General features: G+C 38.4%; 1 protein-coding gene across 7 annotated transcripts in view; it reads right to left on the bottom strand.

Annotated features, from left to right (window-relative positions):
- SEC24A (SEC24 homolog A, COPII coat complex component) overlaps positions 1-19,353 on the bottom strand; it is a 60,881-nt gene extending 41,528 nt beyond the window's left edge. For 2 of the 7 annotated variants that reach the window (XM_007107061.4, XM_028493253.1), the window contains exons 1-3: positions 18,778-19,352; positions 5,740-6,222; positions 1,385-1,555 (exon numbers count right to left, since the gene is read on the bottom strand). In XM_007107061.4, coding sequence (XP_007107123.1) covers positions 1,385-1,555; positions 5,740-6,222; positions 18,778-18,874 — 751 coding nt within the window. In that variant the 5' untranslated portion in view covers positions 18,875-19,352. Of the gene's footprint in view, positions 1-1,384; positions 1,556-5,739; positions 6,223-18,777 lie in introns of those variants that run through there. The other 5 variants (XR_003681053.2, XR_008618122.1, XM_007107062.4 and 2 more) reach the window with 5 other exon arrangements.
- Between the last annotated feature and the right edge of the window lie 4,717 nt (positions 19,354-24,070).

Raw genomic sequence — 24,070 nt, 5'->3', positions numbered from 1 at the left:
TTTAAGTCAGAAAGAAAAACAAATATCGTATATTAACGCATATATGTGGAACCTAGAAAAATGGTACAGATAAACCGGTTTGCAGGGCAGAAATTGAGACACAGATGTAGAGAACAAACGTATGGACACCAAGGAGGGAAACAAAAAAAAATAGAATACAAGAAAAAAAATTAAAAAAATAAAACTATGGAACAGAGTAGAATCTAGAGTTAACTTTAAGGTGATATATATTAATTAGAACAATTGCTTTGGTCTAGCAAACAACCACTAAAGTGAATAATAAAAATTTATCATTAGGTACCTCTGCTATTTATTAGCTCTAATTTGGGTACAGAAGAAACTAAAATCAATGAATAGCATCAGCTTCTAGCACCTAAGTATAAAGGTGCTAACTTTTAACAGTTTTAACACCAAATAGGTAAGTTTAATGGTTTCAATAAAGTTAGTAACTCCTTTCCAATTCTTAAGACCACCAGGTCTTTAGCCATGAGTTGATACAGAAAACCTTAGTAAAACTGTTTTGTAGAAACAAACAAAAACATTGAGCATATTTTTAGTTGGTTAAAAGTTTAAATACTTATTGTAGCTTGATATTCAAAATTATCATGTAGCAACCAGTGGGACACAGCTTTATCATTTTGTTACTCATTGTTAACACCATTCTTTTCAAATTATACACAGGTCAGTTTTTTCCCTACTAACAATACTAAAAAAAGGGAATGGTAGAAGAAAATACAAAAATGATAATACTGATTATATTGAGTAGTAGGATATGGCAGTGGTTTTTTCCCCTCCTCTTCTGTTTTCCTATTTCCAATCTTGTAGCAACGGTTATATTATGGCTAAAATCAAATTTCTTACTTTATAAAATATTTTGTTTAAATTAATAAACTTATATGTTAAAGTTACCTCTGAAGGCAATGCTTTAAAACTATAAAACATCAAAATGTTTGTATATTTGACTTTTTATTTAAGCTCATAAATATTTGTTACATTTACAGTAAGAGTGGCAAGCAAAATACCGCTTCCATAAAAAAGGGCCAATGTATTAAAAGGATAGTTCTAACATCATGTCCAGAAAAGCAAAAGTTCCTCTCTCGCCTCCCTCTCCCAAAAGACATGTAACTTTAAAGCCATGATTTTTAAAATCTGCACAGCAACCAAAAAAAGTCAACAGTGATCCCAAAAGCTATTCCACAGCCCAGAATAGGACAGTGGAATACTGAGAAACTTTTTTAAACTCTAAATTCCTGAGGGGCATCCCTAACCCAAAAAACTAGATTTTCTGTTAGAATATGACTTGAATGCATGGAATTCAGATAATATTCATCTTTCCACCCTGAGTCAAAACTTTAGGACGTGACTTGGTTTTTGTCTTGCTTACCTTCTTGGTTGCTAGCTGAATTAAAGGTGGGCTGGGGCACAGCTCTATGTGTTGATTTCTGAGGCATAAGAGCCCTCACTGGAGGTGGTCCTCCAGCTGGAGGGGGCCCAAGAGGAGCTCCTGGTTGAAAAGTGGTAGGCAGAGGTGGATTCACTAAGGGGGGTGCAGATCCTATGGAAACAGTGGTTTTTCACATGTCACTTAAGAACTTAAGAAAAAAGCCAAAACGGCCTTTTACAGAATCTAAGTAACTTCCAAATCTATATTTCAACTACAAATCAAAAATTACTAGAAATAAGTTAACCTCCCAGATGAATGACTTTCTAATTTATATGCATACTTTACACATTTCCAAGTCTCTCCTACCATAATTCTTACCTGTCAATTATTAAAGCAGTATAAAGTCAGTATCAAATCACTTATAGAGTAGATACAATGCCCTGTTGATTGATTAATTTTTCATTAACTGGTTACAGTTTCAACAGGCCACATCAAATATTCCAGTAGAAATTAACATTAATAAAACTTTATGAATACCTATCAATATAGTCCATTCACTATCATCAATTAGGTTTAGAGTTAGCTTTCTAAAACTACAAACTATTGTGGTTATCCTAAATTCTCCAAGTTTTATTTCATTTTGCTTCATTTTTATTGGGGGTATAACCTGTTAAAATAGATAATAAATGTGTACACTGTTCAGTGTTTACCTAATAATAATTAAAAGTAGTTTACTTTCAATAATTGCTTAAATACTATATTAAGAACACTCCCTAGGCTTCAAAATCAGGAAATGATCCAAAGTTTACGTATAAACCTTATGAAACACTGATATCTAAGAGGTTTAAAAGTACCCATCAAACTAAACTAAGAAATGACAAGGTATCTGTCCTTGTATCTACCAGTATCTCACTGCCTCAATTTCACCAATTTTCTATTAGGACAGTAAGTTCTGACTACTGTAAAAACACTGTCAGTTACTCTTGGGGAAATTCTGTGTGACATGGAAAGTTCCAAAACCCACAACCACCTGTTCATTCAAATCAATACTGCTTCCACCTTCTCATTTGCTAAAGAGGAGGAACAAAGTCTGTAAAGTAGATAAAATACTACTGATAATACTACTGATAAAATACATGTGATTTAATTTTTCATTACAAGACTTTTAATCCTCTGAATTTGTAAGTGAAATAGGTAATAAATTTTACATATAATATATTCTACCTGTATTTTGTAAAACCCTGTATTTTGTAAAATCAAAGGAATAAAGATACCCAAATATGAAAATTTCAATGTTTCTTCAATTCTGTTCAATGCTCCAGGGCCAAATTGAAAAATGATCTCCCAACAAGACTAATCAGCGCCCTGTTGTCAAAAGTGAAGACAAAGATTACTGCCCTGTAACTCCCTTATCAAAGCAGCACCCATACATATCTATGGTAATAGAGACAAGTCAAAGGAACAAAAGGGCAAGGTACATTTGCAACTCAGCATGAATAAGAATGTTTGATACATCTGGCCACAAAGATGTAAAAACCTAATGTTTAACAGAATACAAGTGAGCTGATAGAGATTTTTCACAGCTTTAAGAGGCTACATTTCATAAAACAGACATTTTTTTTTCAAGTTGAATAACTCTTATTTAGAACACTAATAGTTAGAGTTTCAGAATCTGCTTTCTGAGATCCCTAAAACTAATTACATGCTAAAAGGCGTCCCATTAGAAAAAAAAAGTCAGAGAATTTTAATATGCGAATTAGAAATTTGCATAACTTAGATACAGGGGGGTTTTTTAAGATTTTTTTGATGCGGACCATTTTTAAAGTCTTTATTGAATCTGTTACAATATTGCTTCTGTTTTATGGGTTTTTTTGGTTTTTTGGCCACAAGGAATGTGGGATCTTAGCTCCCTGACCAGGGATCGAACTGGCACCCCCTGCTTTGGAAGGTGAAGTCCCAACCACTGGACCACCAAGGAAATCCCTAGATACAGTTCTAAGATCAGACAATCAGGCACCTACTAACAATGATAAAAAAAAGAGGTAAAAACTGGGGAATTTTTTTAGAGTTCTCATTAAGAAAAGAGAAGGGCAGTCATACATTTCTTTTAGGTTCATTTTATTAGTTTATGTATCTTTCTTTCCCCTTCTTTTATATAGAAACCTTCATAAGTTTTGGCACTTCCTTATGTCTCTTTCACCACATCTGTGCTGTAATCAAGGTGCTCTACCTGAGGGCTTCTGTTATAGCCAAAAAAATATTTCAGATTATTGATCACGTGCTTTTTAATGAGAGGCTACACCTACTTTTAAATAGTACCTTTTCCCAACCTATTTTCTTGTGGCTTTGGGAAAATTATTCAAGCCTCACATTTCTTATCTGTAAAACGTACTACTGTAAAGATTAAATAAGATAACACGCATTAAAGTTTGGTAAAGTGCTGGAAAATAACAAACATTCAATAAATGATACCTATATAAATGTTACCTAAAAATGTTACCTAAAATGTTACCTAAAATTCTATATAATAAATGTTACCTTAATAAAGAAGTGAATGTTCATTAACTTCAAGTGACTGATGCTCACTCATGGTGTCAAATGAATAAGAATAAAAGTAATCAGAAGGATTTTCGGTCTAACAATTATGGATCAGAAGATATCTCCAAAGAAACTAAGTTTCTAGAAGCAGGCTTAATCTTTACAAGTCCAAAATGCATTCACCAGGGCCAGTGGCTAGTCAAGAGGCTAAGAAAAATAGTTTCAGCAGTTAACAAACTACAAAACTGATGAAGTGCATGTAGTATCTAGATGCAGAAATACATGAATATAAAAAGGTAATGACTGATATTACTATTTCACTTGGAAACTTTTACTAGTTCATTTCCTTGAGGATGTTTGCTGAGCAGAATCAACCTGCAGATCCCAATATAGAATCTGAAACGCTTTTCAAAGTAACACTATTAATGTTGACAAGTGTTTAAGACAAATTTTAATATAAAAAAAGGGAATAGTGAAATGGTTAAATGAACCTACTTTTGAACCATATATGACCAAGCACTGAGGTTAAAAAAATAAAATGATCAAAGTCATTCCAAGAGTGTATAGCTTTCTTCCCAAATTGATGTACAGATTCAGCACAATCCCTATCAAAATCACAGCTGTCTTTTTATTGCAAAAATTGACAAGCTAATCCTAAAATTCTTATGGAAATGCAAGGAACCTAGGACAGCCAAAACAATCTTGAAAATAAACCCCATAAGGTGGAGGAGTCAATCTTTCCAAATTCAAACCTTACTACAAAGCTACGCTAATCAAGATGTTTGGTACTAGTATAAAAATAGACATATAGATCAATGGAATAGAATTCAGAGTACAGAAATAAACCCTACATTTATGATCAACTGATTTTCAACAAGGGTGTCAAGATCATTCAATGGGAGGAAGAATAGTCTTTCCATCAAATAGTCCTGGGACAACTGTATATCCACATGCACAAGAATGAAGCTGAATCCCTACCTACTAACACCGTACACAAAAATTAACTCAAAATTGATCAAACACCTAAATGTAGGAACTAAAGTTATAAAACGCCTAAAAAAAAACAGAGATAAATCTCTGTGCACTGCTTTCTACCCATGGATGTGCTCAATAATACTCCTCACTCCAAAAGTACTGTCTGTTTTCACCTGCCCCTCCAGGATTCTCTGGTTTCTGGAGCCAAAAATTGTCTATGCCATAACAGACAAGCCAAGCCTTAGATCAAGTTCAAAGAGAGACCACAGGGATTAAGCTTCCCTAGAATACAAGATGGAAACCCATTAATAAAAGTAATGGCCAGTACTTAAGTAAGTGATTCTGCATGCATACCTGAAACCCTGAAATATCATGGGTGACTCAAAGAAATTCAGAGGATACCTTCAAAGGAAAGAAGCAAAGCAGAAACAATCATGATTTTAAGTTGACCCAAAGATTACAGAAGTAATCTATTTAAAGATTAACAATGGGGCTTCCCTGGTGGCGCACTGGTTGACAGTCCGCCTGCCGATGCAGGGGACACGGGTTCGTGCCCCGGTCCGGGAGGATCCCGCATGGCGCGGAGCAGCTGGGCCTGTGAGCCATGCCCGCTGGGCCTGCGCGTCCGGAGCCTGTGCTCCGCAATGGGAGAGGCCACAGCAGTGAGGGGCCCGTGTACCGCAAAAAATAAATAAATAAATAAAATAAAAATAAAGATTAACAATGATCAAAAAAACAATAGCCTTCCATATGATTTTAAGGTTGAAACAGTAATTTAAAAACATTTAAACAAGCAAAATTTTCCCATCTCTACATTTTAAGCAGTCCTATAAGAACTCTACCTGATTTTATGAAGTTGTTTTGAAGTGAAGTATCTCCAGAAGAAACATATTGAGGACTTGTCAAATTTGTATTCCCAGACATGGTTGGTTGGGATGACGCACGAGGACAATGGTTTGTCTGTGACGAATAGTTATATTGCCAATTCAAAGGTGGTGGTATGTTGGCTCCAGGAAGAAAGCTACCAGAAGGCATTGGTGTAGCAGCTGGGTTCTGAGAAGCAGGTAGTGGCATTTGGGGAACAGGACCACTACGGAGTGAAGGTGTCACTGGATTAGAAGCCACAAATGGTCTATAAACAGTCTGTCCAGGTCCCTGATAATTACTTAGCAGAGAAACAGTCTGGGAACCACCAGAGTTAGACTGTCCAGAGACTGGATTCAAAGTCTTTGCTGGTATTAGATGAGGGTAGGATCCTGGAAGCTGAGAATTATATCCTTGGCTCACTGATACTTGTGAAGACATCAGTACATTTTGGACAGGACCTTCCAATAAGAGGAGGAAAAATTAGTTTTAGAAACAAATAAAGCAATACACTTTAAAAAATACAGTAAAACATATGGTGCTCTTAACAACTCAACAATGAAAAGACAAATAACCTAATTAAAAATGACCAAAGAACAGATGAATGGATAAAGAAGATGTGGCACATATATACAATGGAATATTACTCAGCCATAAAAAGAAATGAAATTGAGTTATTTGTAGTGAGGTGGATGGACCTACAGTCTGTCATACAGAGTGAAGTAAGCCAGAAAGAGAAAAACAAATACCGTACGCTAACACATATATATGGAATCTAAAAAAAGAAAAAAATTGTTCTGATGAACCTAGGGCAGAAGAGGAATAAAGACACAGACGTAGAGAATGGACTTGAGGACACGGGAGGGGGAAGGGTAAGCTGGGACCAAGTGAGAGAGTGGCGTGGACATATATACACTACCAAATGTAAAATCGATAGCTAATGGGAAGCAGTCACATAACACAGGGAGATCAGCTCGGTGCTTTGTGACCACCTAGAGGGGTGGGATAGGAAGGGTGGCAGGGAGACACAAGAGGGAGGAGATATGGGGATATATGTATATGTATGGCTGATTCACTCTGTTATAAAGCAGAAACTAACATACCATTGTGTAGCAATTATACACCAATAAAGATGTTTAAAAAAAATCAGCAAAGGCTTTAAATAGCATTCAAATACATTTCCAAAGAGGTAAACAAATGGCCAGTAAGCACATGAAAAATGTTCAACATTAGTCATTAGAGAACTGCTAATCAAAACCACAACGAGGGACTTCCCTGGTGGCGCAGTGGTTAAGAATCCGCCTGCCAATGCAGGGGACATGGGTTCGATCCCTGGTCCAGGAAGATTCAACATGCCACAGAGCAACTAAGCCTGTGCACCACAACTACTGAGCCTGTGCTCTAGAGACCATGAGCCACAACTACTGAAGCCCACGTGCTGTAACTACTGAAGCCCGCACACCTAGAGCCCGTGCTCCACAACAAGAGAAGCCATTGCAAAGCGAAGCCTGCACACCACAACGAAGAGTAGCTCCCACTCACAACTAGAGAAAGCCCGCACACAGCAACAAAGACCCCATGTAGCCAAGAAAAAAAAAAAAAGAAAAAAAAACCACAGTGAGATACCGCTCACAGCAACTAGGATGGTTAAAAAGAAAAAGCTGGAAAGTAACAAATGTTGACAAGGATGTGGAGAAATTGGAATGCTCATACACTGCTAGTGGAAATGTAAAACAGTGCAACTACGTTGGAAAATAGTTTGGCAGTTCTTCAATGTTAAACATAGTTATAGAATCCAGCAATTCCACTCCTAGTCTGCATAAAACCTTGTACACAAATGTTCATAACATCATTATGTGTAATATCCAAAAAGGAGAAACAACCCAAATGTCCATCAACTAATGAACAGATAAACAAAAGAGGCATAACTATACAATGGAATATTATTTGGTCATAAAAAGGAATGAAGTACTGATGACATGCTATAATACAGGTGAACCTTGAAAACTTTATTTTTTTTGAAGACTGTTGAGATTATTAGTGTTTTGTGGGTTTTTTAACATTTTATATTTATTTGTTTATTTATTTATTGCATCAGGTCTTAGTTGTGGCTTGCAGGACCCTTCATTGCGGCACGTGGGCTCTTCATTGCAGTGCACGGGCTTCTCTCTAGTTGTGGCACACGGGCTCCAGAGCATGTGGGCTCTGTAGTTGCAGCACACGGGCTCTCTAGCTGTGGTGTGTGGGCTCAGTAGTTGTGGCTCTCAGGCTTAGCTGCCTCACGGCATGTGGGATCTTAGTTTCCCAACCAGGGATCTAACTGGCGTCCCCTGCATTGCAAGACGGATTCTTAACCACTGGACCACCAGGGAAGTCCCAACTTTATACTAACTGAAAGGCATTAGTCACAAAAGATCATACACTGTATAAATCATTTATATAAAAAGTCCAGAACAGGAAAACCCACAAACACAGAGGTAGATTTGTGGTTACAACAGCTAGAAGGAGGGAATGGGTAGTAACTGCTAATGGGTATGGGGTTTCTTTTTGGGGGGTGATAAGGATATTTTAAAACTGATTGTAGTGATGGTTCCAATTTTCAGTGAATACACTAAAAATCATTGACCTGTACATTTCAAAGCTGTTATTAAAAAATTAATCTCTAGAATCACCACTTCTCAGGAATATGCTGTCATTTTTGCCCATAAAACTAAACAATGAAAAGAAATAAGATGAATATTTTTTCAAAGATGACATGCATATAAACCTAATTTCTTTGGACTTTTTACATTCAAAAGGTATAAAAAGAAAATACATATCTTCCAATCATAACCCCTCAATCCATGCAACCAATGTACAAATATCATCAGCCTAATTTGAATTGTTTCATAAATTACACAAAACTTATACAAACATACATAAGCATATGCATATATAGAGAGAGGTAAGATTGGGAGGCCTACAAAAGCATACACACATAAGTAATATGTAGCTGGGGAGAGAGAGTCTATATGCATTGCTCTGCAAAAAAAAAAACAAACAGGTATCCTTCCAGGACAAAAGAAATAGATCCATGTGTGTTAGTTGCAGCAATGTTTATAATAATGAAAAACTGGAAACAAATTAAATATCCATCAGCAGGAGATTGAATAAATTGTAGATTAGTCACACAATGGGCTAATTATCAATAAAATGAACAAACCAGATGTACATCTACCAACTGAAATAAATTACAAAAAGAATACTAAGAGAAAAAAGGGAAGTTATAGAGAGGTAAGTATGATATCTTTCTTACAAACCTTTTTATTATGAAAATTTTCAGACATACACAAAAATATGACTACTTTATGCAGTCTCCCACACAAAAAAAGTAAAATGTCAATAGGAATTACATTTGATTTATATATTCATTTTGGATTGTTTGACATTTTATGATAGAAAATCTTTCAGGAATTCCCTGGCAGTCCAGTGGTTAGGACTCTGCACTTTCACTGCCGAGGGCCAGGGTTCAATCCCTGGTCAGGGAACTAAGATCCCACAAGCCATGCAGCACAGCTGGAAAGAAACAAAAACAAAAACAACTTCCTTTCTATCATAAACATGGTATATATCTCTCCATTTATTCAAAACTTGTTTTATATCTTCCAATTATATTTCATGCTTTTTTCATAAAGATGTCTTATACCTTATTTAAATTAAATTTAGGGGCTTCCCTGGTGGCGCAGTGGTTAAGAATCCTCCTGCCAATGCAGGGGACACGGGTTCCAGCCCTGGTCCAGAAAGATCCCACATGCCACAGAGCAACTAAACCCATGTGCCACAACTACTGAGCCTGCAATCTAGAGCCCACGAGCCACAACTACTGAAGCCCGTGTGCCTAGAGCCCGTGCTCCGCAACAAGAGAAACCATTGCAATGAGAAGCCAGCGCACTGCAATGGAGAGTAGCCCCCACTTGCCACAACTAGAGAAAGCCTGTGCACAGCAACGAAGACCCAGCACAGCCAAAAATAAATAAAATAAAATAAATAAAGTTTTTTTAAAAACTTAAAAATTAATTAATTAATTAAATTTAGTTAACTTGTTGCTAGGGATTTTGTATTTTGTAGATACTATGGATAGAACATTTATTTTCACTTCTAAGTAGTTAAATGGGTATCTATTATTCAAAGCACCATAAATGTCCAATTATAAGGTGACATTTTCCTCAAAAATTATTTCTCAAAAAAGAAGTCACCTTACATATGAGTCTCTACAAATGTTCTCATTGTACAAGGATGCTTTGTCATAGTAGATTAACACTTTCAAACAGTGGATACAATTAATTAATGAGTTATGAAATCAATGAGTTACAAACTATCTTTTTAGTAATGCCATCCGTGGGACCATCATTCTGGCCAAGCTCTCCATCGTTCCCGTGCAGCGAGGCTACTGGGGGAACAAGATCGGCAAGCCCCATACTATCCCTTGCAAGGTGACTGGCCGCTGTGGCTCTGTGCTGGTGCACTTCATCCCTGCCCCCAGGGGCAGTGGCATCCTCTCAGCCCTGTGCCCAAGAAGCTACTGATGATGGCTGGAACTGATGACTGCTACACCTCTGCCAGGGGCTGCACCGCCACCCTGGGCAACTTCACCAAGGCCACTTTTGAGGCTATTTCCAACACCTACAGTTATTTCACTTCTGATCTCTGGAAAGAGACGGTGTTCACCAAGTCTCTGTATCAGGAATTCACTGACCATCTTGTAAAGACCCACACCAGAGTTTCCAGGCAGAGGACACAGGCTCAAGCTGTAGCCACCACATAGTTTTCTCTGAGGAAAATAAAGTGAATGAAGTTAGTTTAAAAAAAAAAAAAGATAGTTAAGAATGGAAAATATCAGACTTCCCTGGTGGCACAGTGGTTAAGAATCCACCTGCCAGTGCAGGGGACACGGGTTCAAGCCCTGGTCCAGGAAGATCCCACATGCCGCAGAGCAACTAAGCCCGTGCGCCACAACTACTGAGCCTGTGCTCTAGAGCCCGTGAGCCACAAATACTGAGCCCACGGGCTGCAACTACTGAAGCCCACGTGCCTAGAGCCCATGCTCCGTAACAAGAGAAGCCACTGCATTGAGAAGCAAGCACACTGCAATGAAAAGTAGCCCCTGCTAACCGCAACTAGAGAAACCCTGCGTGCAGCAACGAAGACCCAATGCAGCCAAAAAATAAAATTAATTTTAAAAAAAGAGTGGAAAATATCAATGAGTTACAAACTATCTTTTTAGTAATGAAAAAGAACATAGTTAAGAATGAAAAATATCACAGGACATTATATGTAATAAGGCAAGTATTGTGAGGTTTCATTACAAATACATACATATATGAATATATATACTGGGTCACTAAAATATTTCTTATTGTAGATGATAGTCAAAGTCTGAAAGCCCGTGACCAACTGATACATTTGCATCCTCCTTTATCCCTCTATGATTTATTTCCTACACATTCTACTACCTTTTAAAACATGGATCATATCAACTTCCTACTCAAAACTTTCAAAGTCTTTACCTTAGCTTATAATATCCTCTATGTCCCCGGCCTCCTTTCTGGTCTCATTTCCGACTTCCTTTTTTTAAAATATTGAACATTCATTTTATTTTAATGAAACAGTGCCAGGATAATACATATGTTCTTTCTGATCTGGAAGTAAGTATCCTGTAGTATTCTGATTCTATTTGTTTTTTACTTGTTCTTTAAGCAAATTTTAATATAAAGTTCAATTTTTCTTTAAGATTAGGTTTAACATAGACTATGTCAACTCAGACAATAAGCCAATGTCTTGAACCACAGATTCATTAGTTCTAACTTTGTTGTATTAATTATGCATGGTTCTTCTCTTATTAGGCTGTTTCCCTCCTAATTTGACTTTGCTATTAGTGAATAATATCTGTTCATCTGTATAGGCCAAGGGGTCTTTTTATCTGATATCTCTAACTTTGGAAAGATGTCTATGCAGGCTGTATTTAAGCCGACTTGGAGCAGATTTGCAGTTCCAAATAAACACATACCTTTACAATTCTACCTTATAACAGTTTATCATACAATCCAAAATGGCTTAATGAATAATTTCCACTAGACACTGAAAGCCCTGTCCGTATAATGGAACACCAATTCTTTGAGTTTAGTAACTGCTTACGGTAAGGTCACTATGTGAACTGACATCAATTACTCTGTTTTAATGGCCAAAGGCCGTTACTAGCAAGCTATTCAAAGAACTTCCTACTCTTCCTCTCTACTCAGCTCCAGCCACATCCACCTTCTTAACGTTCCTTCAACAAGCTTAAAAATGCTTCTACTGTAGGGTTCTTCACTTTTTACTCTGCCAAGAACACTCTACTACTAGCTTTGTACATGCAGATCTGTATTACGTAAACTGTCAATACGTGATTTGATGTATACTCCTTTGTCTCAAAAAGGTATATAACTGTACTTTGACCTCTAACAGGTGGAATATTCCTCAGAGTTCTCTAAAAGACTGTCTTCCGGGTTATAATCCTCAGGTTGGTTGGAATAAAATTTTCATTTCTTTCTTAGATCTTAGACTATTAATTAATTTTATTGTCAACACTATATTTAAGCTAATCATTCACTTTATTATAAATGGTTAGGAACACTCCATTCATTGACTAATTGAAAAGACAGATTTTACTAAATATCTACTGAGGACACAAGGTGAGTAAGGTCCACTCCATCCCTGCCCTCAAGTAGCTATAGTCCAAACAGGAAGACATATAACCAGGCAGGGACAAAACAGTGAAATCTTAAGAGATAATAGGAGTTAGCCCCAGGAAAAGGATTGTCAAGGGTGTTCCCAGAAAAAGGAACAACATGTGCAAGAAAAAGGAACAACATGTGCAATCACCTGTGGTCATGAAAGGGCAGTCTGAAAAATCAGTATGGCACCAAAGAGTCAAGTGAATGAGTCAAATGTCTGAAGTGAGGCAGGAGGTTAGGACATAAAAGAACCTCTTGGGAATTGGAGGAGAGATCAGAGATTGGAAGAGATTGGAGTCTACAGCAGTACTCCAGGTAAGAAATAATTGACTAAACAGCAGCAGTGGGAATACAGAGGTGTTTGAATCAATGAAAACATTTGTAAAAAGTTAACTTATAAGCATATTTTGGGTCATCTGGATAAAAACCAACATCTCACAGCCTAGTATTGCCACAAGATTTCATGGCCCACTCTCGTATTTTTATTTATTGTTTTATCACAGGCCAATATGCTAGAGGCCTTCGAGCCAAGTGCAGCCAAGTGAAAGCCAAATATCATCAAAATGCACAAAATAAGCAAAAGTCTTACAGTGTATCAATGAAGAAAATGAAAAGAATATGCAGTCATAAGACCACACAGTAGAAAGACAAATACAAAGGAACCTGCTTTGTAGTAGTCATTATCAGAGATCCATTTTGAGTGACTTATAATGTGAAATTTTTATTTTTATATGTATCAACTTGCAATAGTTCATTAGAAATGTAGTAGTAAATATGTAATGAAATTTTCACTAAATGGATTTTAATTATATTATTTTGAAGTCATTAATAAATTATGTAGCCCATCAAAATAATACATCATTGACATTAAAGGGGTCCAGAATATACCACCATGGCATAAAAATTATTTTGAGTACAGGGCATGAGTTTCAGGAATCACTTACCTGCCCAAAAGCAGAGCTTCCCAAAAGAACTCAAAAGAATTAAGTTGTCATAAATCTCCTCCCCAGGAGCAACCAAAGAAGACTGCCTCATTACCTGAGATGAGAAGTCTCCACACCACACCTAAACATACACTGTCACAAAATGATGAAGTCTCCCATCTATTCTACTAAGGACCAATTTATCTTTCCTAAAAATTGTTTTCCCATAAGTACCCTTCTCTCTCTCCTCTTCCCCTATTAAGATGGTATATAGTATATATAACTAAGATCCCACAAGCCATGCAGTGTGGCCAAAAAAAAAAGAAAGAAAGAAAGAAAAACTGATAGAGGAAATGGAACCAATGGAATTTGATGTGGAATTGAATATGGGGACTGAATATACGAATTGATGTGGAATTGAAGTGGGGAAGGAACCAAGGATGATTCCCAGGGTTCTGACCTGTGCAAGTCAGTAGATGGCAGTGCCATTCACTGGGACAGAAGGAGGAGAAAAGAACTGGGGGAGGCAGGGAATAGCAAAGGGAAGAGGGAATGAAGAATTATTTTCAACATACTTTGGGTGTCACCAAGAGATTCAAGTGGAAATGTCCACTAGAAAGACATCTATCTAGATGGGTTTCAGCTTATAATATAACTTTGGAACTCACTGGCATATGTACAATATTTGCTATCATGACAATTAATAATATCATGCAGGGAGTATGTACAGAGTAAGAAAAGAGCAAGCCACAGAAACTATGTGAAATAATAAATGTTTACTGAGTTTATTGTTTTTCTTTGTTTTTTTTAAGGAAAAAAAAGAAGGGAACCAGGTCAGAAAGCTCTGAGGAACACCAACATTTTAGGAAAAAGAGAGCAATGAAAAGATAGGAATGAAAAATATTTTTCGTACTTAATAACCAAGAAGTCATTTGTGGCCTTATTAAGGGCAGTTTTGGTGGATGTATAGAAGTAGAAGCCAAATTAGAAACAGTAGAAAAGAAACAAATTGAGAGATTAAAATAGATACAGGTGATTGCTTCTCTATCACCCAAACAGCAGCTTCAAAAACAAAGAGATACTAGGTTCTACCTTTATAAATTCCTATTCTATAGGACTCAGTGGAATCCCAGAATCTACATTAGTAAAATTTTCATGTACTGGTGATTCTCACATACTTCAAAATGAACTTTGTGAACTTTAGAAACCAGTGACATATAAAAATGATTGACATATTATTATTCATGAAATCTAGAATGTAAAAATTAAAAGATACTTCTGATACACTATCTCAATGAATACAAAATAAAGGTTAACTTTACAAGTTTCTTCAAGAAAGCCTACTGAACAGTCACAAGAACACAATGAATGAACTACCCTTTCACATAAATTTAATAGTAAGGTAAGGGCAAAAAGATGCTGCACATCAAAATACATTCTGATCACTTAAAGAGTCAACCAGTTGAAACTATAAGTGCAACAAATGGATGCTACTGCATGAAAACAGCTTGTGGGTCAGTCACTAGACATACGGGCTTTAAGAAAGCAATCAAAGAGGAAGAGCAAATGCTAAGAATCAAAGTGGGGGTATGAGCAATTTCAGGGTCTACAAGACATTTATGAAATGTGATACAGAAACAGCAAAGAAATGGACTCAATACTAACAAAAGTGAAGGTCAGGTCATATATTAATTACAATCCAAAGGAAACTAAGCTAGGTGGCAATTTCAAATAATATCAGCAAATATTTAATTATATGTACCCACCTACATAAAGAAAACAAAGAGAAGGTTCTGATCCTTGATTCAGGCATAACTACCAGGTAAGCTGAATAACAGTGGTTAAATAAGACTGCCTAGTTTAAATCTAGGTTCCACAACGTATTAGCTGTGTGACCTTGAACCAGTTGCTTGACCACTCATCTCAGTTTCCTGGTCCGTAAACCTAACAGATCTCTTAGCATAGGGCTGTTGTGAGGATTAAATGAAATGATGCATACAATGCAACCCTAGCACAGTGACTGGGCATACAGTAAGTAAACAGTAAATGTTAGTGCTTATTGTTACTATTTTATGTCTTTCAGGAGTTCCCAGTCTAACAGCAGAGACTAACCAGAAGCTCAATGCAGTAAGTTCTATTAGAGGTATGCAAAGAGTCTTATGAGAGTCCAAAGTTACTGTGCCCACTGAAAACATTAAAGGGAACTCAGCCACAACAGTGTTACAGACTACATGCCAATCTTATTCTCAACATGCTTTGATCACGACTAAAGACTTCCTATATTAAAAATACATCATAAATATGGTTTTCCTCATAGTGAACCTAAAAGAGATTTACATTTCTGTCACGCCTAAAAGAGAGATACGAGCACAAGTCTAGCATTTAAACTGATGACCAACTCCCCCATATTCTACTGTGTTTTAGCTGATACTATTGTACAAAAATCTACAGAAAATTTCACCAGAAAAAAAAAGAAGTTGAAAATGAGCTCAAATCTTATCATGAACAAGTTAATACGTGTTTAGTGAACTAAACTGCAAAATACCCAATTCTAAGATATTCATTCGATAAAACTGGTAATTCCTTAAATGTGCTAGAAACCGTGTGAGTCTGCTGGAGAGAGGATGATGTGCAAAAACAGATATTCTTGTCCTCATAGGACTTACAGTCTAGAGGGAAAACTAATATTATTTTATAACAGGGTAATCTGGGTGGGAGAGAGGGTGTAGAATATCCTTCTCACTCTTAATCTATAAGGGGAAAAGTTGAATATTACATAATATTACAAAAAATACTATTAATAAAACTATAGTTTCTAACTGCCTTGGTAAGTTGACTCAAATAGTCAATAAGGAAGCTAATTAGAAGTGGGAGGCATGGGACTTCCCTGGTGGCGCCGTGGATAAGACACAAAAACACTAATTCAGACAGATATGTGTACCCCTGTGTTCCCTGAAGCATTATTTACAACAGCCAAGATATGGAAACAACCTAAGTGTCCATCAATGGATGAATGGATAAAGAAGATGTGATAAATATACACACACACAATGGAATATTACTCATCCATAAAAAGAATGAAATCCTGCCATTTACAAGAACGTGGATGGAACTTGAAGGTACTATGCTAAGTGAAATAAGCAGACAAAGACAAATACCATATAATTTCACTCATATTTAGAATCTAAAAAAACAAAGCAAGTGAACAGACAAAATAAAACAAAAACTCATCAATATAGAGATCAGATTAGTGGTTACCAGAGGGGAAGGGGGTTGGGGAGATGGATGAAACGGGTGAAAGGGTCAACTGTGTATGGTGATGGATGGTAACTAGACTTGTGGTGGTGATCACTTTGTAGTGTATACAGATGTCAAATTATAATGTTATACACTTGAAACTTATTTTTTAAAAAGTGGGGGCTAGGGACTTCCCTGGTTGTCCAGTGGTAAAGAATCTACCTTACAATGCAGGGGACTCAGGTTCGATCCCTGCTCAGGGAACTAAGATCCCACATGTCGCGGGGCAACTAAGCTTGCATGCCACAACTACTGTGCTCACGCGCCTCAACTAGAGCCCGTGTGCCACAAACTACAGAGCCCACGCGCTTTGGAACCCACATGCCACAACTACAGAGCCCACACGCCGTGGAGCCTGCGTGCCACAACTAGAGAAGAGAAACTGCATGCCACAACTAGAAAGAAGCCCGAGCACCGCAACGAAGAGTCCGCACACAGCAAAGAAAGATCCCGCGTGCCTCAACAAAGATCCAACACAGCCAAAAATAAATTAAATAAATAAATAATAAATCTTTTTTTAAAAAAAGTCAGGGGTACATATTTGCAATCTTATGATTTCCTTCCCTATCTGACTCCAGAATTGCCTCTGAGCAACCTGTGTACAGGGACTCTTTTCTTACTCTCTTTTACATTCCTAAGGACAGAACTTAAGTGTGCAACAAATGTCTGTTGGACTGGATCAAATCAACATAGTGACAACATCTCCAATACAGTACATACATTGCCTAAATTGCTTTAACATTTCAAAATTTTCAAAAATATACTTACATATAAGTTTACAAGCATATTTACAGGATTTGCCATTTAAAGCTCATGTAAAACTGCAATTTGTAGATTATAAGAAAAAGCCACAGTCATATGACATCTTGCTTAAGAGTTTCGACCTTAAAGTGAAATGTCTTAAAATAATTTCATCCTCGGTGAAAATGTAACTAAAGAACCTAGAATAAAATGTAGTTTACATAATGTTACCGTAAATTTGAAAAAGAACAACTGATTCAACTTAACACCATTTCAGTGCTTACCCCCACTTATTCTTGCTTCTGCCTACATACCTGCCTACTGATAGACATTTTTTAAAGTGTTTTAGAGCCTTCTTTGTAAAGAAAACAGTAGTCTCTAAAAACAATGTAAATTAGCTATTTTAGTCATTATTTTCTCGAACTTCACAGCAATCTTAGATTCCAATGGGCAACTTAAGCATTGTAGTATTATTCTACCAGTTTTTCCAAGAACCAAAGATTTATAAGTAAATTGGTAACTTCGCAAACTGTTGGCAGAAAATCTGTCTTTATTATAACGATTATAATAAACTTAGCAAATCACAACACACGACAATTTAAAGAATCCTAGAAGGTGTATAAAATTAGAAGACACCCTCACACCAAATGACAAATTATAGTGCCACATGTACACTCTGGTCAGAGGTTCAGAGACTTGTGTCCAACCACCTTCCAAGCGATGTAAAGACCTCTGGAAATCAAACAGGAGATCCTCCCCTTCTAAAGCTGAGAAACTGAACGAGGGGGCCTAAGTACAATTCGGGGAAGGTTCAGGGAGAGATGAAGCAGGCCCTAAGGAGGTCTCGCCAAAGCACAATCATCCATTCGTCTCCTCAAATTCACACTGAGTACGACCCTCACATCACTGCAGGCCCGACGGGACCGAAATGAATCAGACCCCAAACCCTGCTCTCTGGAAGACATGGGTGAAGGGGCGAGGAGGGGAAAGGCATAAACAGACACTATGAGCCTTGTATGCCAGTTTTGAGGTACGGACCGAATCTGTATTCTTCACCCATGTATACCCAGGATGTTACATACAGCAAGCGCTCAGCGACTGTGTGCTGAACGAAAGAATAAATAAATAAATATTAAAAACAAAGACGAGCCGTGGTGTCCGTGGCTCAGCCTCCCACCTCCAGCCGTTCCTGACCCGGGCAGGGAAGTCACCCTCCCCTCAGACGGCGGCAGCAACCAAAGGTCAGCTCGAGCCGGGGCCCAAACTTTGCCGTCCCCACCTCCCACCCCCGGGCGGCACTTACCGTTGGTGTAGGGAGACCCCGAGGCCCGGGCGGCCCCGTTCTGGGCCTGGAGGCCGATGGAGGCGCCGCCAGAGGCCGGTATCCCGGGCTGGGACATGACGACGATGTTTACCGGGGTTGGAAGGGGCTGGTTGGCGTCTGCGGCAGCGCCAAGCCGAGAGTTGAAAGACGACTGCTGGAAGCGGAGGGAGGGGGCTAACGACTTAGGACTGAAGGCGGGATAGAGAGAGGGCGGCGCAGGAAGCCCTAGGCATGGCGCCGCATTCTCCCTAGCCCGCCGGCGGTGACTGCCTGGTCCGGGGGCTGAGGCTTGGAAGTCGGGCCGGTGGGGCCGAGAACGCCGGGCTGATAGGCAGCAGCCAAGCGGAGAGAGACGGAGGGAGGCCCCGGCCGGAACTGCCTGTCAGCCCCCGGCCGCGCAGGCGCAATCGGGACACGTGGCACTTCCGGCTCCGGCCTTGCTGCTGCCGCCGGTATAGGTGAGCGCCTCTTTGCCCGCAGGGCTGCCCTGAAGCCACCTGACAGCTCCGGGTGTCCCGGCCCAAAGGACGGAGCTCGGCCTCTCCTGCCACGTCACTCTCACCGTCAGCCGGAAGTGGCGTGTGTCACCGATACGGAAATCCCCGCCGTGATGAACGTCATCTAGCCGGCACGGCCGGGATCTGAGGGCAGTCAGGGTTTCAGAGGAAGCTTTCGTGGGGTGGGAATGACAGTTCCTCTCCTCGAGTTTTTGTGAAGATTACCTGAGAGGACAGACGTCATCGTCCTCTGCTGAGACTATGCCGAGTAGCTGAGCCGATTAATGTTCGTTGCAGTATTTCATTTCACATTTCATCATCATCATATTCCAGGTGTAAATTGTAAGGGATTTTTTAAAAAGGAGTGGTTAATTATGTACATGTGTTCAGAGTAATCAAATCGAAGAGGAGGCCTTTGCTTTTTGACCAGAGGATTCAGAAGTAATTTTAATTTTGAAACTCGCCGATTCATATAGCATAGTCACACCAAAGTTCATTAACAACATATTTAAATGGCAGTTTTATTTCCTCTTCTAAGAGTTTGCAGTAAGGTACAACATTCAAACTTCCTTTCTAGTCAAGGAGAATTTTTTTTTCTTGCAAGTAGAAGATTTTTTTTTTTACTTTTGAGGCCAAAGGGAGGTAGAAACTGGAGTGATTAGACAACATAATTAATGATCTCAGTAGTCATCTTAGCCACCTTCATTATACTTAGGATTTCCTGTTCTGAGCTGATGATAAAGCTCTTCTTTAGACTGCAGATTTGTACTGTTCATTAAAATGTCATGCCAACGGTTTCAAAACCGGCGAAGGGTGAAATACATCTTACTTAATTCATTTAATATCAAATGCCTATTATAAAATGTTATATTACATACAAAAAGAGTAAGAACTAAACTGCTGTGTGATGCCTGAAAAACAAAACAGTAAGAATTCAAAAAACTAAATGTTAACTTTTATCCTTTTTTTATCATTTGCCTCAGATGTGTAAAAATGTGTTTGCTGTGTATGAAATTGAAAAATTAAACTCCTTTGTACAATATACAGGACTTCTTTAGGATGAAGATGATACTTTTGGTCAAAGTGTTTTCAGCCTAGAGCCCCTATAACCAAATCCCAAATCACGTATCCCAAAAACACTTGAAGAGATACACAAACACAAGCCTCTTAATGGTTTAAAGAGAAAATAGACCTCAGAAACTGAACCTCCCTGAGGTCAGACAGAAAGTCAGCGTCGCTCTTCAAAAGAGCAAATCCTTAGGCCTGGTCCCAAACTTGCTTCAGTTGAATTCTTTTTTTTTTCAATTCAACTTCTAAATGATCTTGGTTTGTTGACCTTGGCACAGGAATTTGATTTGGTTAAATCAAGGTTTCTCTGGACTTTGTTCTGTTTAAGCAATATCTGTATTGAGAAAAAAAAATACTGATGAAGAAGAATTAGCCATTTTAAAAAGTAAATAACCTCTGGTTACATCAGGTTAAATAAACATAAATAATTTGCTAATAAGTAAACAGTGCTTCTTCTAAAATGTGTTCCACCCCTAAGTATCCCTGTTACTATTATCACCCCCACTCCAAAAAACAAAAACAAGAAACAAAATTAATGGTTAAGTCTTTCAAGTGTTTTTTACATTTTCAATGTAGTCAGCTTTAAAATATTGAGGAAAAATGCATTATTTGTCATCTGCACACCCTGAGGAATAGTTGGAAGGTAAGTGTAAATAACTGAGGTGAGACAACATATTTAAACAGTTAAGTGCTTTTCCTATTAAATATTATCCACACATTACCAAATCCTTCTCTGGCTTCTTTAAGTTGGCCACATAAATTTTATGGAAAAATTATTAGTGCTTTTACCAGTTGTTAAGAGTATCGATATTTCTTTGGTCAATTATTTATATCTACCATACACTACCATACACTTTTCTAAGCTAATGTCAGTAATATATTCTACTTTCTTATCCTTGATTTTCAGAACAACAGGACCCTTCTACTGCATATGCCCCTTCATATTTTTATCAATGTATCACATTTTCTGCACATTATTTTCAGAGGCTTCAACCCTATTTAAGAAAATTATATACAACAAAATAAGTGACACAAAAGTGTTTGAGTAAGGAGACAACACTGTACAAAGAATATTTCATTAAATTTGATTACTTATTTAGACCCAAAAGAGGGTTCCTAATAAAATTTGCTGATTCGCAGAAGTGGACTTAGGCTCACACCAGCCTAAGTCCACTTTGCCTGCCTGCTCATGACTATTGAATTGTCAGCTGATAAGCAGGATCAATCCTGTTTACTTTTCAGGATAAGGGAAATTATTTTAGGTCTTCTAGTTTTTTGGGTTTTTTTTTTTTCTATTTCTATTTCAAACAAACAAAGAACTAGTTTCAATTACAAACAGCAGGTTTGTTCTGAAACTCTCTTGTGGCTCCACTTTAGGAACAGTTCCTCTGGCCTCATTTGCCTCTCACAGGACATCTGCCTGTATCTGAAGTCAGTAGCTCTGAAGGTACATTACAAGTACAGTCATCCCACACCAAGCCAGTAAATCCCATTGCTTTCTTTGAAAACTTTTCATCTTTTTGTAGTGCTCACTGCCCACTCTGGTTAGTTATCATCATCTTGCACCTGAGCTATTGGGATGGTCTTACTGGTTTCAATCTCTCCCATCCATCCTTCCTGCTGAATTGAGCTCCTAAGTACTGACTCCATTTTTATTTTCCTATACCCCTAAACCTGTAATTGCTCCCTTTGCCTGCTCCATCAAGTTAAAGTTTCTCTGCATGGCTTTTCTCATCTCATTCTGAGTAAAATCCAAAGTCCTACTCATAGCCTACAAGGCCTCAGATGACTTGACATTGCTATTTCTCTCTCCTCTTCATCTTCTACACTCCCTCTCACTCAGCACGTGCTATCTCTCTAGCTACCCAAGCACAAGTCGGCCTTAATACTTATTTCCATAACCCGGGATGCTCTTCCTCAAGACACCCATCTAGCTCAATCTCTCACCCCTTCTTTAGTCAAATGATACCTTATCTGAGCACCCTATACAACAACATACCCTCCGTGCTCACTTTCTATCCCTCTTACCCTGCTTTTTTTTCTTCATAGCACTTCTCATCATTGTTATATACTTGTGTTTATGTTTATCTTTCTTCAGTGGAATAAAATTCTATACATATCGTGACAATTCTAAGGTAACCTTTTTTTATATAAGTTTATTTTATTTAGTTATGTTTGGCTGCATTGGGTCTTTGTTGCTGTGCGTGGGCTTTCTCTAGTTGCGGCGAGCGGGGGCTACTCTTCATTGCAGTGCGTGGGCTTCTCATTGTGGTGGCTTCTCTTGTTGCGGAGCGCGGGCTCTAGGCACGCGGGCTTTAATAGTTGTGGCTCACGGGCTCTAGAGTGCAGGCTCAGTAGTTGTGGCGCATGGACTTAGTTGCTCCGCGGGATGTGGGATCTTCCCGGACCAGGGCTCAAACCCGTATGCACTCCATTGGCAGGCGGATTCTTAACCACTGCGCCACCAGGGAAGCCCAAGGTAATCGTTTTGATTTCATGTCTGTCTCCTTATTTAGACTGTAAGAAAGTAGAGACCAGGGCAAGTGTCCTATTTACCTCTGTATTCTCAGCACTTGGCTTGGGGCCTCACACTTGACAGGTATTCAACAAACATTTCTGAATGGATAAATTTAAAGCGTCATCTCTTCCAATCTTCTATTCTGAATATTTTGAGCCTCACTAATTCACTACTGTAAGTTCATATTGCAACTGTAGCCCAAACCACACCACTAGCACTTGTTTCTAAACTATGTTGTTCTCTAATTCTTTTATTCTTAACTATTACGCTGTATTGTATCCCATCTGATACTGACCTGGTAGTGTAGTTGAAATAGTGTCAGCCTCTGGTCAGACCCTATCTCCCCTGAGTAGCACTGGAGGTACAATATCAAATGCTAACTCTTTTTCCTTTTCTAACTCTAAAGATATCGCTCTGTCCCTGCCCCATCTACACACACCCTGGCACCATGGTATCAGAGATCTGAGATATAAATTCCCCTTTAAACCTATCTTTTCATCGTACTTTCTACTCATCAGCTCTTTCATTGATTTATTCATTCATTCAACAAATATTGATTAAATGCCTTCCATATGTCAGGCACCAAGCAAAAACAGAACAGGATAGATAGGATCTCTTCCTTCTGTGGAGTTTACAGTGGAGGAAATGCAATAAAAATGTAAATAAATATATCTTTATAAATTTTGAATTTGATAAGTGCTGTTGAGGTATTGGTAGTGAGATAGAGAATAGGAAGCAGGGATCTGATTTGGATAGGAGGGTTAGGACATGAGGTAACATTTAAGCTGTGATCTAAAGGACAAGGAAGCTAGCCATACAAAGGGAGAAGGTGGGGAGAAGAAGGACACTGGGCAAAGGGAACAGCATCTACAAAAGCCCAGAGGCAGGAATGAGCTTGCTGTGGTGAACAAGACAGAATGGCACAAGGTGAAATTCGAGAAATACAGGAGGCAGAGCAGCAAGAGCCTTCCTTATAAGGCATTGTAAAGAGTTTATGGACTTTGGGAAGCAATTGAAGAATTGTAAACAGCGGAGTAATTTGATCTCATTCATGCTTTAAGATGTGAATCCATTAAAAAAAAAAATCAGGGCTTCCCTGGCGGCGCAGTGGTTGAGAGTCCGCCTGTCGATGCAGGGGACACGGGTTCGTGCCCCGGTCCGGGAAGATCCCACATGCCGCGGAGCGGCT

Source organism: Physeter macrocephalus, chromosome 8, assembly GCF_002837175.3.
Source record: "Physeter macrocephalus isolate SW-GA chromosome 8, ASM283717v5, whole genome shotgun sequence".
NCBI classification, from domain to species: domain Eukaryota; kingdom Metazoa; phylum Chordata; class Mammalia; order Artiodactyla; family Physeteridae; genus Physeter; species Physeter macrocephalus.
The sequence above is the reverse complement of the archived record's forward strand: the minus strand, read 5'-3'. Positions and strand labels throughout refer to the sequence as shown.